The 21,636-nt window shown below is 37.4% G+C and overlaps 1 protein-coding gene across 7 annotated transcripts in view; it reads right to left on the bottom strand.

Annotated features, from left to right (window-relative positions):
- The window catches only part of ZNF280D (zinc finger protein 280D), a 118,313-nt gene that overhangs the window by 13,633 nt on the left and 83,044 nt on the right, over nt 1-21,636 (bottom strand). For 4 of the 7 annotated variants that reach the window (XM_023751614.1, XM_023751613.1, XM_023751616.1 and 1 more), the window contains 4 exons: nt 21,195-21,335; nt 17,593-17,655; nt 8,543-8,661; nt 8,357-8,393 (listed from right to left, as the gene is read on the bottom strand). In XM_023751614.1, the coding sequence (XP_023607382.1) occupies nt 8,357-8,393; nt 8,543-8,661; nt 17,593-17,655; nt 21,195-21,335 (360 nt within the window). Of the gene's footprint in view, nt 1-6,765; nt 7,754-7,985; nt 8,231-8,356; nt 8,394-8,542; nt 8,662-17,592; nt 17,656-21,194; nt 21,336-21,636 lie in introns of those variants that run through there. The other 3 variants (XM_006085914.3, XM_014453412.2, XM_014453411.2) reach the window with 3 other exon arrangements.

Genomic DNA, 21,636 nt, shown 5'->3' with positions numbered 1-21,636 from the left:
CCATGCTAAAAGCTACTCTCATAGTTAGTATTTGAAATATGGAATTTGCAAAAACCCCCTTTCTTTACCCATTCTCTTAGGATAAATTCTAAAAATTATGTCTATACAATGCTAGTGCCTTACTATATTTTAATATTTTAACTGTGTACAATTACTTACCTATGTTTTAGTTATTACGTGAAATTGCAAACAATTTAAAATAGAGCATGTCCTTTTGTGCATAAGAACTATATTGTTAGTATATTAAAATAATTAGAACTAAGTTACTAAACAAATGTAAATGAAGAAAATTTGCACAAAAAGTGAGCAAAATGCACAAATGTCAATTGTTTTCGGGTTAAAGATTTGTAATTCTCTCAAGTATTTAATTGTAAACAGTAATATTTATAAAAATGAAATAACATCAAGTGTACAGTACAACTTCACTGCTTTAATGATTTTATATATGGAAAAATAATAGTTTTAAGATTAACATGTATAAAGCAGTAAGAAAACATAAAAATCAGTCTAATGAAACAAAAAGTAGGTATTGGGTTAATGAAATTTTGAAATAAATTTGTAAATTACAATTGATTTTTATTTCTAAGCATTTAAAAATCTTAAACTTAGTTTGTAAAACTGAAACAAATTGGTCACAAAGCAATTTAAGAGTATTTTATAAAAGCCTTTCCTTTTCAGCCTATTGTTGAAAATTTTATCAAAGACTTTATATTCTTAAGAAACATTATCATGATAACCATTTACACATATAGCTATTCTAATAAATTGATGTTATGCAGCAATTAAAATGAAAGCTACTAATTAATTAAGCATGTTACTATTATTGCATTTCAACTGGCGACATTGAGTCCTTGTAATCTCTGCAATGGAGGTTGGTAACAGAGTTTTTTTATTACTCTACATTTTACTGGCTAAGAAACTGATAAATAAGAACAAAATAAATTCTTAAAATAACTAGCCTTAAGAGGCTTATCAAAATTGGGATGCCAATTTTGTTTGGGTTTTAACCATATTGGTATTCTGTTTAAGAAATAGAATTATAATAACCAGTAAAAACATTTAGAAAAACAAATCTAAAAAAAAATTAGAAAAGTACAGTAAAATTTCATTGAATTATCACATTCATCACTAAAATGTATACTACATTTTTGTAACTATGAAAGCATACTTAAGATTAACAAATTACAATGCACTATGAATACATCATTAACATTTTTTGAAAAGAAAAAAGTTTTTACCTGTAATTTTTATTCATTAAAGATACTTGCTGAAATAGTCATCATTTGAGATATTCAATTGCTTGGTAGAAGATAGTGAAAATTTGCTAAGCTCAAAGTTCTGAGCTAAGGACCTGGCATTACATAATTATACTTTTTACCTGTGAATGTTGTCATAATTTTTTATAGAAAAATGTTGTATAGCATTCCAAACAAACACTATTTAAGACTTCAATGTAAAGAAAACAAGACTGACTGGTGATCAATTTCAACAATAACTAGAGATCATGATTACAAATAAGTAATTTTTCTTCTGTATATAAACCTGCTGAAATAAATCTTCCTGATATATTTCCCAAAGACAATCTCTTCCCTCTGAAGTTGAAAATAAAATAAATGTCCCTATTTTCATTATTCTGCAGGTCAGATGACCCAAGGTTACATGTAAAATGAATATTTTGGGTCAATTACATTAGTATGTTCTTTTGAAGTTTCATTCACACTATACACATACCATTGGGTGGGGAAAGGAGCTATAAGGGAGAAAATGTTGATTTATTTCAACCAGGCCACACTCTTTCTTTCCAATAACATTTAAAAGCCAAAAATTTCAATGCTGATTTTCAAAATTTAATCTTCAATTTAAGAATATTTGTAAGCATACTATAAAAGAGCTGGAAAGAGGTTGTACAACTAGCCAGTAGTAAAGACAACCAATTCTCAATACCCTACACTTACTAGTAGACATTCAGGATTAAATTTAAGATACAAATCATCATACTAATAAATAATAGTAAAAATCTAATGCACCATTTCTGATCATTTGTTCTAAGAGGCGTTAATAGATATTATATATGGAAAGGGTAACTGAGCTAAACATTTACTGGGCTGCACATACATCAGGTAACTGTGCTAAGAGTTCCAGTCCAAAGTTAATACACAGTCCCTCCTTTCAAGAAATTCACTGTCAAGGAAACATATTGAAGCAAATGTTTACAGAATTGCAAAGTGTTAGAAAAGAAACATCTATATGACTCAGTGGCTGTATAAAGAAAGTACTACGTTACTATGAAGGTGAAAGAGGCAAGGACAGAGTGAATACACCACAGTGAACTTGGTTTGCAGCAAGAGCAAACCTCTGGATGGTGTGGCTAGGTTTGTTGGAGCATTGTCCTGAACACTGAAAAGTCATGGTTTCAATTCCTGGTCAGGGCATATACCTAGACTGCGGGTTCAATCTTGGTTGGGGTGCAATATGGGAGGCAATCCATTGATTTGTTTTCCGCCCCCTCTATCCCCCACCTCTCTCTAACAATCAATATGTCCTTGGGTGAGGATTAAATAAAAAAAAAAGGCAAAACAGGGAAAGGGATTCAAGGCAGAGTAAAGGCAAAGAAATAAAAAACAAGATGGCAATTATATGATACCCTGAGTGATCCCATATGATTGGTTGTAGGGAACAAGGAAGAATAACTTGAAGATGCAGAGATAGCAAGGGCCATTTCAGAAAAAGTCTTGATTGCCATGCTAAAGTGTTTATGCTAAGAACTTTATTCTAAGGTTAATAGGAAAATATGATCAGATTTGTGCAACAGAAAGAGAAAGACATATTAAAAGAGAGTAGGCTCTAGTCAGGCGTCCATATACAGAACAGTTAATGACTGTCTTAAGTAAAGCGGAGAAGACAAAGTTTAGCAGATGATAAAAACAAGATAAAATCAACAGAATGTAAGTACCAACTCGATAAATGTAAATGAGAAGCGCAAATATGAGCCCCCAAATGTCTGCCTTGAGTCACAAGAGAATGGTAATGCCAATAACCAAAAGAGACAATTCAAGGAGAGAAAAGCATATGCTGCAGAAAAAAATGAATTCCATTTTGGACATACTGAATTTGTGGTGCCTGTAGAACATTCATATGGAAATATTTACCATTCAGACCTGTTCAGTCTTGTATACCACATTCTTAGGAACAATTCAAATCATAACTTCTATACAAATAGCCCCAAAATCATCATCCAGAGCATGACCAAGGTCAAATAAATATTCTCTGCGATATTCACAGACCCAAAAAATCCCATATTAAAGAATCTCTGAAACTTTAATTTGTATTTCCTAAACTTATTTGACCATGGAAACATTATCCTCAAAACAATTTATAAATTATTGACATTAGTTCTAAAAAACAGAGTTTGGAAAATACTGACCTAGTTACCTTCTTTTATAGAAATTTAAGAGAATTACTTTTTTGTTAAGAGTACTAGAGGCCCGGTGCATGAAATTCGTGCACGGAGAGGTGTCCCTCAACCCAGCCTGTACCCTCTCCAATCTGGGACATACCTCTCACAATCTGGGACTGCTGGCTCCTAACCGCTGGCCTGCCTGCCTGCCTGATCGCCCCCTAACCGCTCCCCTGCCGGCCTGATTGACGCCTAACTGCTCCCCTGTAGGCCCGATCACCCCCAACTGCCCTCCCCTGCCAGCTGGATTGCGCCCAACTGCCCTACCCTGCTGGCCTGATCTTGTTCCCAACTGCCCTCCCCTGCCGGCCTGATCTCGCCCCCAAATGCCCTCCCCTGCCGGCCTGATCGCCCCCAACTGCCCTCCCCTGCTGGCCCATTCACCCCCAACTGCTCTTCCCTGCCAGCCATCTTGTGGTGACCAACTGTGACAATGTGAGGGTGGCCATCTTGTAATGTTGTGCGACGCCACCTAGGCTTTTACTATATACAACTAGAGGCCCAGTGCACAAAATTCGTGCGGGGGCGGGGGGGAGGGGTTCCTCAGCCCAGCCTGCATCCTAGGATAGGGCCTAAACCGGCAGTCGGACATCCCTCTCACAATCCCGGACCGCTAGCTCCTCACTGCTCACCTGCCTGACTAATTGCCCCTAACTGCCCGCCCCCACCAGCATGTAGCCCCCAACTGCCCCCCCTGTCGGCCTGGTCGCCCCACACAGCCTGCTGTTCAGTCATTTGGTTGTCCCTCACTAACCCCCGCTGCTGACCTTGTCGCCCCACTCAGCCTGTTCAGTCATCTATTCAGTTGTTTCGGATAGATTCGGATATATTCATTCATTCCCCAGAGCTCAGTCTGTGGACCTTGCCCTCTCTCTATCTCTACTGTATCCCTTGGTGACCTCATATAGTCCCATGGCCTTTTAAATTGAATTTATTTTATTTTGGGACAATTGTATATGCATATGCAGCTATAATAATAATATAAAGATTCCATGTACCCTTTGTGCACTTTTCTTCAATGATGACATCCTACAAAATTATAGTACAATATCATAACCAGGATATTGACAGTGATTCAATACACTGATCTTACTCATATTTCAGTTCTCCTTGTATTCATTCCCATGACACTTTAAAATGCTAAATGATAATTACCACCTAGAACACTCCTCTAAACTTATACAGGTTAATGGCATCTCCACTTGATTTCTAATAGTTATCTCAAACTAAAACATGTAGCAGATCAGTCCTCATGGAACTTCCCTCCCAAGTCTATTTCTCCAAGCCTTTTCTACTTTATATAATATCAACGCCATCTTTCCAGTTGCTCAGACCAGGAAGTGTGGAATAATTCTCAACAATTTCTCTCATACTTCACATCCAAATCAACAAATTCAAAATATATCCAAAATCAAACTGCAGATGGCCTACATTGCAGGCAGCTTAGCCTAGGATCCCACCATCTCCTTCCTAGATTATTACAACAGCCCCCCTAACTAATCTCTCTGATTCTGCCGTTGGTCTTCTATAGTTAATTCTCAAGACAGCAGCTAAAGTAATATAGCACTCTTCTGTATTTAAAGTTTTATTGTTGATTTTGAGTTTTACTGAGGTATAAAACACTGCTCTACTCAAAATCCTCTGATGGCTTATCTCAGAGTTAAAAGCCAAATGCCTTACAATGGTTGGTAAGGTCCTATACAACATGGCCCACACTACTTTGCAGGCCCCATCTCCTACTAGCCTCCCTCTTGTTCAATCAATGGTGGCCAAAGCAGGCTCTTTGCAGTTCCTCCAGGTCTCTACCTAAATATCGTCTCTCAGTGAGGCCTTCCCTGACCATCAAATTTTAAATGGCAGTCTACAAACTGCCATTTACTCCTTATCCCCCCTTCCCTAACTTTAGTTTTCTCCATAGTACTGACCACCATTTAATATAGTATATCTTTTAATTTTTATTATCTTTCACCACTAAATCATAAGCTTCATGAGGCAGAGATTTCAGTCCATTTCTTTAGCACCTAGAACAGGGCCAGGCACAAAGTAGGTGCTCAAAAAATATTCACGGAATAAGTAAATGAGGTCCAAAAGAGGTGAGGTGTTTTACCAAAATGTGACAAAATAGGGCAAGAATCCATATCTCTGTAGTTTAGGAGCCACTTTTTCTAAGAGTGCTGACAGATTCAAAATGTCCCAATCTCAATTTTTATTCGGTGGTAATCAAAAGCACACATGCATGGAATGGTAATTTCTGATCAGGTGAATAAACTATTTAGAATAACTTGATCAGACTCAAGCTAAAACTTGTTAGCACCAAATTAAATTCAACTGTCTAAGATAAGCAAATTTGGTACTTAGCACCTTAAGTGTTTTATTTAAACCTCTTTTTTTTTTTAATTTATAGATGACAGAACTTGAAGAGTTTAAACAAGAAAATAAAATAAAGTCCTATGGAAGAACAAAAAGCAGTGCTCCTTTACTGTTATATCAAGAATGTATTTTATCCTATTTTTAAACTATAACCAAGGCAGAACAAATATCTGTAAATGAAAAAGGAATTTATGTTAACAATGGAAAGATGTTGTTTCTGGGCAAAATTATGAAGTGTTTTTTTTAATTACATAGAAAGGTGAATGATAAAACTTTTCTAGAGACGATAAGGAAATAAAAACTAGTATGTCACCAAGTCCATCTATGAACCACTTTCAGAGCTTTTGGACAATCATTAATATAGAAATTAATTTGGAAGTTTAAAACTAATGGATTAAATTTTTTGATTATTAATTGCAAGGAACACATTACATTGTAAATAATCATTGAAACTGGCTTTAATCTGTTTCAAAGTAAAATAGTTCTCATTTTAGAGTAAAAAACCACAACTGAGTCATACTTTTAGAGTCTGCCTATCCTTTGGCAACTAAGATCACAAAAGGTGACTTGCTTGTCTTTAAAATAAACAAATGTCAATTTTTTAATATACATGTATATGTGAAAAAATATATACATGAAAAAAACAAGTGCATTGTTATTCCCCATATATTTTTTCTATTTTTTTACATCCTTACCTGAGGATATGTTTACTCATTTTAGAGAGAAAGGAAGAGAAGGAGGGAAAAAGGGAGGGGGTGGGGAGAGAGTGTGATGGGGGGTGGGGGGAGATACCTATGTGAAAGGGAAACATTGATTTGTCTCACAAAAAAACTGGGGATCGAACCCGCAATCTAGGTATGTGCTCTGACGGAGAGTCAAACCCACAGCCTTTTTTGGTGTACAGGAAGACACTCCAACTAACTGAGCTAACCGGCTGGGGCACCCCTATATTTTTTAATGTTACTTTTACCCCCAAATACTTCATTAATGGTTAATTAGATACTATGTGTTAGCCAGACAAATATGTAACTTTAAAACTTGTTTTAATATCTACAAGAGGTTTTGTTAATTCTTTACAGCTTAGAACCCATAATTATTAAGATAATATTAATAATAATCCCAAAATAAGAGAGGATATAATAACATCTAATGGTATAAATAACAGCCAAATTAAAAAGCTCTAAGTAAGACAGCCATAAAGAATCTGTAGAGAATTATAGGGAATCTCTTGGAAGTCTTGGCAAAACAGAGCAAACACTAAACAGTTTTAAAGAATAGTAAAGAGTATAAAAATAAACATCATAATATCAGTAAATTTGGAAAACATAAAACAAACTATTAAAATTAACTTATTCAAAATAAAAAAGCTGAGAATTAGTATTGTTGAAAACTATAGAGCTAGAACTGGGTAATATATTTTAAATGACAACAAAAATAACTGCAATTTTGGAACATAATTGTAGAGACCTGTTGTTCCAAGGACATGAAAATAACTACGGCTTCCTAACAACAAAAGCTTTTACACTCCTTGGACTGCATTCATGCAAGAGGAAGATTAAAGGGCAGCAGTCAAAATGACTAAACTTCAACTTGGACTGAAGTATTGATTTGGTGGGCTTTTCTTGGCCAGAAGTGACCCACCAGCTTAAGATCAAGAGCCAAAGAACCCAGTGGAAATTTGTGCTCAATTTGGTGGGCTTTGAGGCCATCTCTGGGTAAATTAGCATCAACCTTATGGGAGGCCAGTCTTGAAGTAAGGAAGTCTCCCCAAGACCTGATTTCTTGAGACCACAACCTAGAGCAGGTCCCACTGTAAAATTCACATTCCTTGGAAAGAGAGAATAGGCACCAGTGGTGTCCATCGAAGGGGGACACTGTCCAGGTGTACCCTGGACATTTTTTGAAATCTCTGGGCTGCTTCTGCATCTGAAAAATAAGAAAAATAGCACAATGACAGACAACGAAAGAAGAAAAAGACAATCATCGGGCCTAAACACTTAAGGCCTATAAGAAATTAAGAAAGCAGACAAAATAGACAAAAAGACAAACAGCCATATCATTTGAAATGTATTATTCTGAAGGCAAGTACAACAGAGAAAAACACAAATTATTTTAAGCAAAGTAAGAAATGACTATAGCAACAAAAGTTATTTTGGAAAGAGCCAACTGGAGAAAACAACATATGTTAAGATATGTCAACCTGACACAAAAATAAGGTGGAATAAAGAACCTAGTCTCATTTGAAGCTGAAAAAAGCTGAATAATGAGAACTAGTGTCATGAACTTGGCTGCTTAACTGCCTTTGTGTAAGAAAACATCTCAGAACTTTGAACTTAGGAAATTCCAACTTGTCTCGCACCAGGTCACGAGCTCCATAGAGCAGGAACCTATTTCAACAAGCAGCTTTAAAAAGAACAAAAAAAACACAAAATACTTTAATATTTTTCATTTCTATTAATGATACATTTAAAAATGCAATAGTGCTAAAATCCATCAAAGCAAAATACAATGAATAAAAATTAAACTTACTCAGAAAGATGTTCAGAAGTTGGAATCCGAGCAGAAACTGAAATTAGAAAAAAAGTTTTCTATTTAAAACTGATGAAATATGATGAGCGAGAGCAATGATTTTATTAAGAATCTTTATTGTGGCTGACCAAAAATAGTAAAAAAAATATCGAAAATCCAAAGTAACACAATTGTATATATACTTACCTTTCTCTACTACAACTTGACAAGTATGAGTTTCCTGCTGACTCAAGTGTGCAGCCATATTATCAAAGCCAGATACATCAGCTAGGAAATCACAATCAAGGCACACCAGAGTAATGCCCCTAAAAAAAAAAAAAAAAAAAAGCAAACAGTATAAAAGTTGTTTTATCTTTTATGAAAATCCATAAATAAGTTCAATGATTATCTAAACCAGGGGTCCTCAAACTACGGCCCGCGGGCCACATGCAAATACAAATATTGTATTTGTTCCCGTTTTGTTTTTTTACTTCAAAATAAGATATGTGCAGTGTGCATAGGAATTTGTTCATAGTTTTTTTTTAAACTATAGTCCGGCCCTCCAACGGTCTGAGGGACAGTGAACTGGCCCCCTGTTTAAAAAGTTTGAGGACCCCTGATCTAAACTAATAATAGAGAAATATGCAAATTAGCTGGGACGCCGTGACATCACAACCAAACAGCAGGGACCTGCATGGCGCCTGTCTGGGGTGAGGGACCTCAGGCCCAGCCCCCCTGCCCAGGTGCTGGGTGGAAAATCTCAGGCCACGCCCCCCGCCCAAGCGCTGGGCGGGGAGACCTCAGGCCGCACCCCCCACCCAGGCGCTGGGCCGGGAGACCTCAGGCAGCCCCCCACTCAGGTGCTGGGCCAGGAGACCTCAGGGCACACCCCCCGCCCAGGCGCTGGACCAGGAGACCTCAGGCTGCGCCTCCGCCCAGGTGCTGGGCCAGGAGAACTCAGGCTGTACCTCCCTCCAGGCGCTGGACCGGAGACCTCAGGTCTCACCCCTGCCCAGGCGATGGGCTGGGAGACCTCAGGCCGCTCCCCCTACCCCAGTGCTGGGCCCGGGGACCTGAGGCCGTGTCCCCTGCCTGGCGGGGCTTGACAGGGGACCTGAGGCTGCGCCCCCACCAGAGGGGCTTGACGGAGGTGGGGCCGGCTGGGTCTGGGTCTCACCCAATGGGGGTGGGGCCGGCCAGGTCTGGGTCTCCTGTGTTTTCGATGCGCGTGCGGGTGGTGGGCGGGGACTTGACTCTAGGTCCCGCAGTGTGCCCCAGACTCTGACAGGAGGGAGATTTTCATATACATTTTACTAATTTTCTTTCATCTCTAACACTTCTTTTATAGAGAAAAGGCAAATAGCAATATTAAAATATTTCCTCTAATTAATTCCCTTTTAATGTGCAGAATTTTGTGCACCGAGCCACTAGTTTTTTCATAATTGGCTTTTTGTGTCAAACTGTTGATCTTATTTTTGTTATATAAACTTGGTATAACAAAAATAATTCTCTAGAAAAATGGCATAGCCATATCCAAATCATGCTATCATTTATTTACAGAGGGTATTCTTTTTATAAACTTTTACTTCTCAGACCAGTTGCTAAAAGCTAGGAGTTAAGAGACCTAAAGCCCAGTGTTGGTTCCACTAACAACTTGTGTCACTGCAACAAGTCACAATCCACCTGTACCTCCACCATCTGTGCAAGGGTATAGTAATCATTCATTCAAACTATATTTACTAAGGCTGTCTTTACACATACTGTACTACTACTGTACTGTATTGTGAATATAAGTGAAAAAAATACAGTCTGTGCCCTAACAAATCTATAATCTAGTGTTTTATTTAGGTGAGAAAAAAATTAGAAGAGAAATGTTAAGGTTTTAAATATATACATCATGTAGTAGCTGTCACTGATTGCATACTATGTGTTAAAGGTTTTTCTATATATTATTTTTATTCTTAATCACAACATATATTATATTATTCTCACTTAACATTGAATTAGTTAATTAAAGTGAATTAGTTATTTCACGACTGAAGTCCAAAGCCTGAGTTCCCAATCATCCTTGCACTGTGAACTGGCCCACTTGCTGGGGCCTGAACTACTCGTTTCCTTACCAAACACCGAGTGCTGTAGTTCTTAAATGAAATATGTAATGATTATAAATTTTCAAAAAGCCTAGGAAACAATTTCCATGGTCATCAATACTTTCTGTTGCATTCAGGAACAGTTTTTAGACTCATTAGAATAAACTATGTAGTATTTGCTATTTAAAATATTTAAACATAATTGGTATATTACAGTGTGTCACAGTGGCCTTAAGAATCTCCTAAAAATGTGTTTAAACTTTTGATTTTTAGTTGAAAGGTATTTTTAAATATTATTAAGCCTGCAAAAGTATGTAAATGTTTCAGAAAACTTAAAAATTCACTATATGTTTAATTTATTATATTTTAAGAGTTAAGAACTTGGGAGCTTGTTTATTCAAGCATTTAAAGTGCTGTTTAAAAGAAAAGAAAATATATTAAATGTATAAATGATGTTAAGTTGTTTAAAAGAACTGGAGTTGCAAATGGGACTGTTTAAAAAACTTAGTCTGTTCAACTTAAATGAATCTTACCAAACATTAAAGGCCCTCTAGAAAGTGATTATTAAAATGTACTTGATTTCTAAATGCAATATTTTTATGTTAAACTTAAAAGCTTAAGGGAAGTTAAGATTTAAATACTTAACTTTAGTAACTAAATATACACACACACACACACACACACACACACACACACACACACTAGTGGCCTGGCAGATGGATTCGTGCACGTTGAAAGGAAATTAATTAGAAGGTGGCTGGTGGGGCGGGACTGGGCGAGACAGGCCAGACACACCCTGGAACCAACATCCCTCAGTCCCTCCCCGGCATCTTTGGAGTGAGCAGGGTCCTTCCAGTAGGTGGAGTCCCTTGGCCTGGCCTGTGGGGATCGGGCCTAAACCGGCTCTCTGACATCCTGAGGGGTCCTGGAGTGTGAGAGGGCACTCTGCAAAGTTGCTGTCGTACAGGGTGTGGAACTCAAACAAAAGTGTGCAGTAAACCAGATTCGGGGCCGACAGTGCCCCAGAACCAACGTAACCCACGGCTGAAGGTGGAATTGCGCAGCCCCGGGAGGAATCGGGCTCCCTCTTCTCTGGTTTTGGGGTGCATCACCCAAGAACCGCTGCTGCCAAATCACTGCAGCTCAGCAGCTCGTGTTAAGTGTCTGTCCCCTTGTGGTCAGTGCACATCATAGCAACTAGTCAGATGGTGGGAGGGACACTTAGCATATTAGCCTTTTATTTATGTAGATATGTGCATGTATGTTCTTTTCTATTAACAAACTGCCCTCGCAGACACTAAAAGTGGTCTCAATGGTAAAAAGTAGCTAAATGCCTATTCTACAGGATATAGTTAATTGGACCAGGGTGGAATGCCTAAATCAAGCCTTCTCTAAACAAGGATTTGTAATTACAAATTTATAATAAAATTCCTTGATCTGGGAAAATGTAGGAGGCTCAGATTACTATTGGGTCATCAATAGACAGGACTGGTCTGCACAAAGAAAGGAGAAAGGAAACCAACTCTAGAGAAATTAATAAAGACAAGATCATCCTGCCTCAGTGGGTTAGACTAGAGAGAAGCCATGTCAGTAAGTGATGGCTTTCTGGTTCCCTTTTTTGTTCTAGCTGTACTTCCTCCTCTTAGGGGCCTATGAGATTCTTTAGAATCCTGCTAATATATTATTTTTGCTTAGGTTAAAAAAAAAATCATGTAATGCTATCATTGTTACTGTCAATTTTACAAAGTCTAAAATATACTTTGGAAATTCACCACATACTTTAAATATTTGAGCATTTTACCAATATACAAATACAAACAAGTAACATACCATAGACTGACTTCTCCCATGAAGCTCTACTGCAAGCATGTCAAACTCAAAGGCTAACACGGGCCAAATAAACAAGGTTTAAGTTTATGTGGGCCGCAAAAAAACAAAAGCTTCAATTTCATAGAAACATAGGTTTATTTCAATAGAGACATGCTGAATATAAAGGGCTGAAATAAATGAGTAATCGTTAACATAAAATAATAGAACATCTTAATAAAAATTAATATTTTTTCTTAAACATTAACTTACCAGACACTGAATAACTGCACAAATTAATAAGGGTAATGCAAATAAACCTATTTTTCTTGTTCTCCGAAAGTGAAATATTTCCTGTTGCACACACCAAACAAGTCAGTCCAAGACTAATGATGTGGCCATTGGCTGCTAAAATAATAGCTGCTAATATTAGTGGAGAGAAATGGTGCGCCTGCACGTAAGGGAAATGAATGCAATGTGATTATAGTATTCAGTCATTAGCGAACGTTGTAGTTCGTTATTATAATTATGTATAACAGGATATTGTAAAAATTAAGTTACGAAACTTTTATTCTTACATACCGTTATATTGGCTAGGCTGCAAAAATATTCGTTGTGGGCCACATGTGGCCGTGGGCCACGAGTTTGACATGCTTGGTCTACTGTGTATTTACACCTATATGTCACACTGGCATAACAAAACTGTCCATAAAACTAAAATCATGTATTTCCTCCCCAAATCAACTCCTTCTGACTGTCTCATTATGCCATTTCCTCTAACAATAAAGCTCAAACTATAATTATCTCTATATCTCCTTCCTTAAAATGGTCAATATGCCAAGCATTTTACAATATTAACAATTTATTGAGTACTTATTCTATGCCAGCCTAACAAATTTAGACATAGCATCTCATCTAAATCTTACACCCACCCCAAAAAACTATTAATTATCTTTTTATAGAGGACAGTTAACTTAGTATTCTACCAAGGACATAGAGATGGTTATGGTCAGGATCAGGTTTTAAATTGAGCACTTAGATTCCAGAGTCCATATTCTTAAAGATGATGCAATACCACCTCACCATTTTACTCAAGTCCTTACTAAATCATTCAAAACTATCACAATAGTCCTAATCTATAGAATTCATGCATCTAGAACTCACGCTACTGTTGAAGGTGAGAAGGGTATTTTCAATTCAGTGTTCCTTAAGGTATTACTTGATATTATGTAAAACATCTAAGGTTCTTGAGTGCCCTCCAAATTAAGCCCAAACTCCTCAGCCTTATTTTCAATGCTTTCACTGGCTCTAAGCTCAAAACCATTGCCCCAGACTTCAACCTTACTGTATTAACTTCATGCTCCATTCATTTGCTACTAGGTATTCTGTCTATAAGCCTTCTACTTTTTCATTTTTGTACTTTTATTAATGCTATTTCTTCCAACTTCAATGCTGCTGTGTCTCTTCTATCAGTATAAACAATATTCATCCTTTAAAGCAAAGTATAATTAACACCTATCCAGATTATTCAAATAATCTCTCTCCCCTTTGAAAAAAATAGTCTTCACTGCACTTATTAAAATCTTCCTTGCGGCCCTAACCGGTTAGGCTCAGTGGATAGAGCATCGGCCTGCGGACTGAAAGGTCCCAGGTTCGATTCCAGTCAAGGGCATGTACCTTGGTTGCAGGCACATCACCAGTAGGAGGTGTGTAGGAGGCAGCTGATCGATGTTTCTCTCTCATTGATGTTTCTAACTCTCTATCCCTCTCTGTAAAAAATCAATAAAATATATTTTTAAAAAAATCTTCCTTGCATTATTAGTTATTTATGGTCACCTATATCTCCCATCCAATAAACTGTATATTCCCTGAAAACTGGTTGTAAGACTTCATCACTTTCATCTTTACAGGAACTGTATATTATGTACATGATAGATACATAATAAAGAGATAAAGAATGAATATTCCATTATAATAAAGGATTATAAAAAAATACTGTTCTACACAATTATAAGTATGCTATACTCCATTCATAGGAATTGACTTATTTTCAATTTGATAACTATTGAAGTAGAGGGGAAAAATCCCAGATTTTTAAAATAACATAGTTCACTTAAAAACAGAACACACAATTAAGCTTGACAACAGTGAGATAAGACTAAAACTAAAATTTCATCTTTTAAATGAAAAACTCTTTTCTTTTTTTTATTGCTTAAAGTATTACAAAGAGTATTACATATGTCTCCTTCTCCCCCCCCCCCTTGACATTTCCCCGGCCTCCCCTACCGCCCAGTGTCTTATGTCCATTGGTTAAGCTTATATGCATGCATACAAGTCCTTCGGTTGATCTCTTACCCCCCCTTCCCGCCCCCCAACTCTCCCCGGCCTTCCCGCTGTAGTTTGACAGTCTGTTCGATGCTGCTCTGCCTCTGTATCTATTTTTGTTCATCAGTTTATAATGGTCTTTATTATCCATAAATGAGTGAGATCATGTGGTATTTTTCTTTCATTGACTGACTTATTTCACTTAGCATAATGCTCTCTAGTTCCATCCATGCTGTTGCAAATGGTAAGAATTCCTTTTTTTTTTACAGCAGCATAGTATTCCATTGTGTGTATGTACCACAGTTTTTCTTTTAATTCTTATAAAAATTTTTAGTAAAGGCAACATCTAATATAACTTAATCTATTTCACTGAACTCAATTAATGCTTTAAAATTAGCACTAAAATACTTTTTAAACTGAATCAAATTTCATTTCCCTGTAAGCTACTGGTCCAACATCGTAGATGGGAGCTAGTGTCCACATAAATCATTTTCAACCTATACTTTAATTTATTCAACAAATATTTACTGAGTATACTAATCAATGCATGTCATAGACAAAAATCCAAACCACAGAGATTTGAGTAATAGGACACAGAAAATTAAAAAGGTAAAGCACAGCCCTGGCTGGGTTTGGCTCACTGGATAGAGCGTCGGCCTGCGGACTCAAGGGTCACAGGTTCGATTCCAGTCAAGGGCATGTACCTTGGTTGCGGGCAAACCCCACTAGGGAGTGTGCAGGAGGCAGCTGATCGATGCATCTCTCTCTCATTGATGTTTCTAACTCTCTATCCCTCTCCCTTCCTCTCTGTAAAAAATCAATAAAATATATTTAATAAATAAATAAAAAGGTATAGTACAAAGTATATCAGATGATGAAAGATGATCTAGAGAAAAATTAAGCAAAAAAGGAGGTAGGGTGAGATGGAGTGAAGCACAGGGGAAAGAATGCAATTTAAAATTTTTGTTCTCTTTTTACTTTATTTTGACACCACTTGTTATTACTAAAACAAATTTAGCAAAAGAATATAGGCTATTCATACCTCTAGTCTAAGGACAGTAGCAGTCATTTAGATTTCCAAATGGGACATCCCAACATCAGGTTAAAAAAAAAAAAGTAATAAACCACAATGAGTTACCACCTTACACCCACTAGGTAGCTATAATAAAAAAGAGATAATAACAAATGTAGGCAAAGATGTGGAGAAACTTGAACCCTCATATGCTGCTAGTGGGAATCCTATATAATAAAAGAGAAACATGCAAATTAACTGTCCCTCCGTTACCCTCACGCCACGCCCACAAGCCAATCAGGAGTGAGTATGCAAATTAACCCAACTAAGATGGCAGCGGCCACAGAGCTGGAGCTAGCAGGAGGCTTGGGTTGCCCCTGGCGATGGAGGAAGCCAAGCTTCCCGCCTGCCCTGGCAGGCCTTGTCTCCGCTCAAGGCTACTAAGTTCCAATAATAGAAGATAAATAAATCCCAGATACCTGCTTCCAGCCAACAGTGGCCTCCGCTCAAGGAAGGGCGGGGAGCCTGGGTTGCCAGGACCTGGGCTCCGCTTAAAGCTACAAAGTTTCAATTATAAAAGAGAAATAAATCCCAGAAAAAAATAGAAAAAAGAAAAAAAGGAAAGGATAGGAGCTTGGGTCGCTGGGGGGCTTGGCCAGTCTGAAAACGGCCCTCAGCCCCTCACCCAGGTTTGCTTAGGCACCCCAGCGGGACCCCCACCCTGATCCGGGATACCCTTCAGGGCAAACCAGCTGGCCGCCACCTGTGCACCAGGCCTCTATCCTATATAATAAAAGGGTAATATGCAAATTGACCCTAACAGCAGAATGACTGGGAATGACTGGTCACTATGATACACACTGACCACCAGGGGGCAGACGCTCAATGCAGGAGCTGCACCCTGGTGGTCAGTGCGCTCCCACAGGGGGAGCTCTGCTCAGCCACAAGCCAGGCTGATGGCTGCCAGCACAGAGGTGGCGGCGGGATCCTCTCCTGCCTCCTTACAGAGCTAAGGATGTCCGACTGCAGCTTAGGCCTGCTCCCCGCTGGCAAGTGGACATCCCCCGAGGGCTCCCGGGCTGCCAGAGGGATGTCTGACTGTCCGCTTAGGCCCGATCCCCCAGGGAGCGGGCCTAAGCCAGCAGGTGGACATCCCCAGAGGGGTCGCAGAATGAGAGAGGGCACAGGCCGGGCTGAGACCCTAACCCCCGAGTGCACAAATTTTTGTGCACCGGGCCTCTAGTATAAAATAGTTGAGATACTTTGTAAAACAGTCTGGCAGATCCTCAAAGGCTCAACAGTTACCATATAACCCAGCAATTCCAATCCCAGATATATACTAAAGAGAAATGAAAAAGACATGCCCAGACAAAAACTTTTACACAAATGTTCATAGCAGCATCTATAATAATAAAAACTTAATATGCTAATTAGACCCACTGTCCTTCCGGACAAAGCCATGGTGACGGGCAGGGGCCGAAGCAGAGGCCAAGTCCCTTGCACAAATTTCGTGCATTGGGCCTCTAGTTATTTATAATGGCTTCAAAGTTAAAATAACCTAAATGGATAAACAAACTATGGTATACCCATACAATGGAATACTACTGAGCAATAAAAAATGACGTACTGATATATACAAGTGAACATGTAAAATATGCTAAATGGAAGAAGCCAATCATAAAAGATCACATAATGTACCATTCCATTTATATGAAATGTCCAGAATAGGCAAATCTATATAAACAGACAGAAGATTAGAGGTTACTTAGGAATTGGTGGAATTGGAAGGAAATGGGGATAACCTTAATGAGTACAGAGTTACTGTTTGGAGTGATAAAAATGTACTAATATTAACTGTGGTGATGACTGCACAACTTGGTGAATATATTAAAAAACTATTAATTATACAATTTAAGTGTGTGAATTGCATGATATATGAATTATATCTCATTGAAGATATTATATAAAAAATTTAAGTCATAAAATTTTTCAATAGAAAGAATTTTAAAAAATCAACTAGTTACCTGAGATTTCTTGAATGCTCCTTAAAAATACAAAACCTTTTACTTGGGCGGTTACTGTGAAAGCTGGAGAGACAAAACAGATTTTATTAGTTTTATTCTATAGTATTCACATTAATTTATAGCTATATTTCAAGTCTATAATTAAGTTTCTAGTTTTGAGTAAAAGATCACGGTATAAATAAAATAATGTTTGTCATCCTGGGTAATTCTATATTTTATCTTACACTCCATTTTACCTATTTATATTCTAATACACAAATTTCCCTATGTATTGCTTATATGATCAGTACCCTTATCATTACACAAAAGTAAATATTCAAGTTTTTAAAAAAGTAAAGCACAAATTAATTTTCTTATCTGTTGAAGAGTTAAAAGCAATTTTAATTTTTTGCTAATTTTTTACTGTAATATAAACAGTTATCAATAATAATCATTAAATTGTTTTCCAATCTTAACATCCTCATGTTGGGGAGGGGGGTAGAATCTAAATGATCTTCTTGCAAGTAAACAATACACAAGCTAAATGCCACTGTTTAGCATTTATAAAATCAAACATTTAGAGAGTTCTTTGCAGTTACTAGCAGGGGTTTAAAAAAAATTTAAAGCAAAACTCATGAGTTAAAATAATGCTTCCACTAAGCATAGAACAGAAAACCCTAAACAACCTTTGTAACCAAATATTGCTTTTATATACCCTTTTATATGTTTTATATGTTTTTATTGATTTCAGAGCGAGGTAGGGAGAGAGAGTCATTGTTCCTGCATGCCCCCTATTGGGGATTGAGCTGAAACCTAGGCATATGCCCTGACCTAGAATCCAACTGTGACCTCCTGGTTCATGGGTCGATGCACATCCACTGAGCCACACTATATACCCTTTTATATATGGTAAGGAAAGCTTCCCTGTACTAGAAAGACAGGATTAGTTTAACACAATATCACTAAAAGTGGAGTCATGGATCTAAAATCAGCATCACCTGGGGACTGTAGATAGGAAGCCAGCTATACAATTACTTAACTGTCCTTCTACTGACAATTATTTAGAACCAATAAATCTATACAAAATATACACGAAACTCAAGCATATCTTATGAAAATTCAGTACTCTGTCTTATTTATTGTATAGGAATAATATTATTTTACCAACATTCTTTGGTTAAGTTACCAACAATGGAAATGTAAAGAGGCAAGAAATGTTGGAGAAAGGAAAGGGAAAGAAGTAGAGGAGCAGCCAAAAAGGAAGAAGAAAAAGAGTGGTAACAGTTTAACAGAAGCTGAGGAGAATAGTTTCAAAAGTGAATGACAACACAGATCATCTTTAAAGGGCATGGTTAGTTGGCAGGTGGGGATGATACTCAAATTTAAGGGTAAAGAAATAATAAGCTAGTAACAAACACTTTGTACCAATGTAAAACAGTGAGAGAAAGACAAGAAATAAGGAAAGTAGGCAGTAGAGACAAATCTCCTTCATCTTAAAAAAAAAAAACACCTCAAAATGTGTGTAGCCCTAGCTGGTTTGGCTTAGTGGATAGAGTGTCAGCCTGCAAACCGAAGGGTCCTGGGTCCTGGGTTCGTTTCTGGCCAAGGGCATGTACCTCCGTTGCAGGCTCCTCCCCGGCCCTGTTGGGGCATGTGCAAAGAGGCAAATAATCAATGTGTTCCTCTCACATCAGTATTTCTCTCTGTCTTTCCCTCTCTCTTCTACTCTTTCTGAAATCAATGGAAAAATATCCTCCGGTGAGGATTAAAAACAAAAATGTAAGCAGAAAGAACCTGGTTGAGAGGAGATAAAGTAGCAAGTTAACTGAATAAGGTGGTGGAAGAACCAGAAGAGATGAGGGACAGGGTTAACTCTGTAGAAGTAGAACATCAGGGTTAACTTTGTAGAAGGAGAACATCATTATTTCAGAGATCAACGTTGGGATGAAGATAATAGGGGAAAAAAATTGTTCAGATATAAACGAGTTAGGTAAAGAATTCTAGAAGAGCCCAGCTGGTGCAGCTCAGCTGGTAGTCCCAAGAGGTCACCGGTTGGATTCCCAGTCAGGTCACATGCCTGGGGTTTCGGGCTCGACCCCCAGTAGAGGGTGTGCAGGAGGCAGCCATTTGATGTTTCTCTCATCATTGTTTCTATCTCTCCCTCTCCCTTCCTCTCTTTCTAAAATCAATAAAAACATTTTTTTTAAAGAAATCTAGAACAGCCGAAACCAGTTTGGCTCAGTGGATGGGCAAAGACCCTAACCGGTTTGGCTCAGTGGGTAGAGCGTTGGCCTGTGGACTGAAAGGTCCCAGGTTCGATTCCGGTCAAGGGCATGTACCTGGGTTGCGGGCACATCCCCAGTGGGAGATGTGCAGGAGGCAGCTGATCGATGTTTCTCTCTCATCGATGTTTCTAACTCTCTATCTCTCTCCCTTCCTCTCTGTAAAAAATCAATAAAATATATTTTAAAAAAAAAAGAAATCTAGAACAAAAACAAAGCAACAATCAAATCAGATCACCCTGAGGGTGAGGTTGACTATAAAGTTAGAGGAGTGCTGTTGGACTTTGGAAAGAGGAGTCAAAGCTCTGAAAGTGACAGGGAAATATGAATTCAAAAGAAATAAACATACATATGATGAGATTATAATGATACAAGGTAAAAAAGGGGATACAATAACTTAAAAGTTGATGTAAAGTGCTGGCACAAAAAAGTAAGGTATCATAAGGTTAGGTTAATTAAGGGGGGTGTGGAGGAGGGAGAACTGTGAGAAAGGTGTGGAAGCAATCAAGAAAGGTGGGAGAATTCTTGAGAGGAGCAGCTGATAATTATCAGAAAGTAACGTAAAGGTCATGTTATGATTTATGAGAAAATCACTTTCATTATACTTTAATTCTGACTTTTAAAAAAAGAAACAATCTAACTAGTTTATATCTGAACAATTTTTTACTATTTTTAACAAATAAAATCCATCCTAAAAGATGATTCTACTAATAAGATACAAATGAATGTGACCTGTGAGGCTTTCTCTGCATACTGTACATATGTACTAGGTACTCAAATATTCTAAGTTGAGTGAATTAATGAAAAAATTCCAATAATGGCATCATAACTAGAATAGTCTCTCATTTTACTGACTGAATGCAAGGCTAGATAGCTTGACAGATAGGTGGACAGAGGGATGAGAGAGAAACAGATTCAATCAAGTTCTTAGCACCACTGAAAATCCTGGAGTCTCTCAAAGTGACTGCTTTGAAGAGAATAACACTCATGAGATTACATGCATTTGTTTGGTAAATATATTTGAAACATTTACATTTTTATCTTTAAAAATAACCATTTTGAAAGTCCTATAGGAAAAAGAAATTCCCATCAAAAATCTATTTCTCAAACAGACCTATATAATTTATTTAGTCTAAATGCTCTTACAATTTTAGTTACAGTAATTTTATGAGTCACTATGCTGGAAAACAGTACCAGACATTATCCTAGAAATTCTCTATTGCGAGATGTTTTTAGCTCCTTGAAGAGAAAAATTGGTTTCTAACAGGATAACTGTATTCTAAAACCAAACCTGTTGTATTATAATTCAATTGGTAATTACAGATGTTTAACTCATCTTACCTCATCATATGATTCACATAGGCTTTGCTACAGCTAGTGTTGTATCTGCAAAAACTACAGTGGACATATTTAGGAAAGTGATTTGAAAGATCTTTTATTTCGGAAAAACACTCAATGCACCTTTGAATTCCCCGACGATACCTTATGGAGATATAAAGAAAATGGTAACAATATATTTTAAAACAAAAACAATAAGGGAGAGCTTTATTAATGTTCTGTTAATTAAAGCCACGCTGTTTAAATGAACATATTTAAACAGACTTATAACTTGAAAATTAGCTATGAAACAACAGCTAGGATAAGTGTAATATCAGTTAATGCCTGTCACTGGAATAAAAGAAATTAACCAATTCAAATGTCATACGATAGAAGTATAATATATAATAATACCAATATAATAGATGAATATTATAGGAAAAATATAGGAAAGTACTGTTCAACA

The sequence above is a fragment of the Myotis lucifugus genome, unplaced genomic scaffold (genome assembly GCF_000147115.1).
Source record: "Myotis lucifugus unplaced genomic scaffold, Myoluc2.0 scaffold_23, whole genome shotgun sequence".
Classification (NCBI taxonomy): Eukaryota; Metazoa; Chordata; class Mammalia; order Chiroptera; family Vespertilionidae; genus Myotis; species Myotis lucifugus.
Note: the sequence above shows the minus strand (reverse complement) of the source record. Positions and strands in the feature narration are given on the sequence as shown.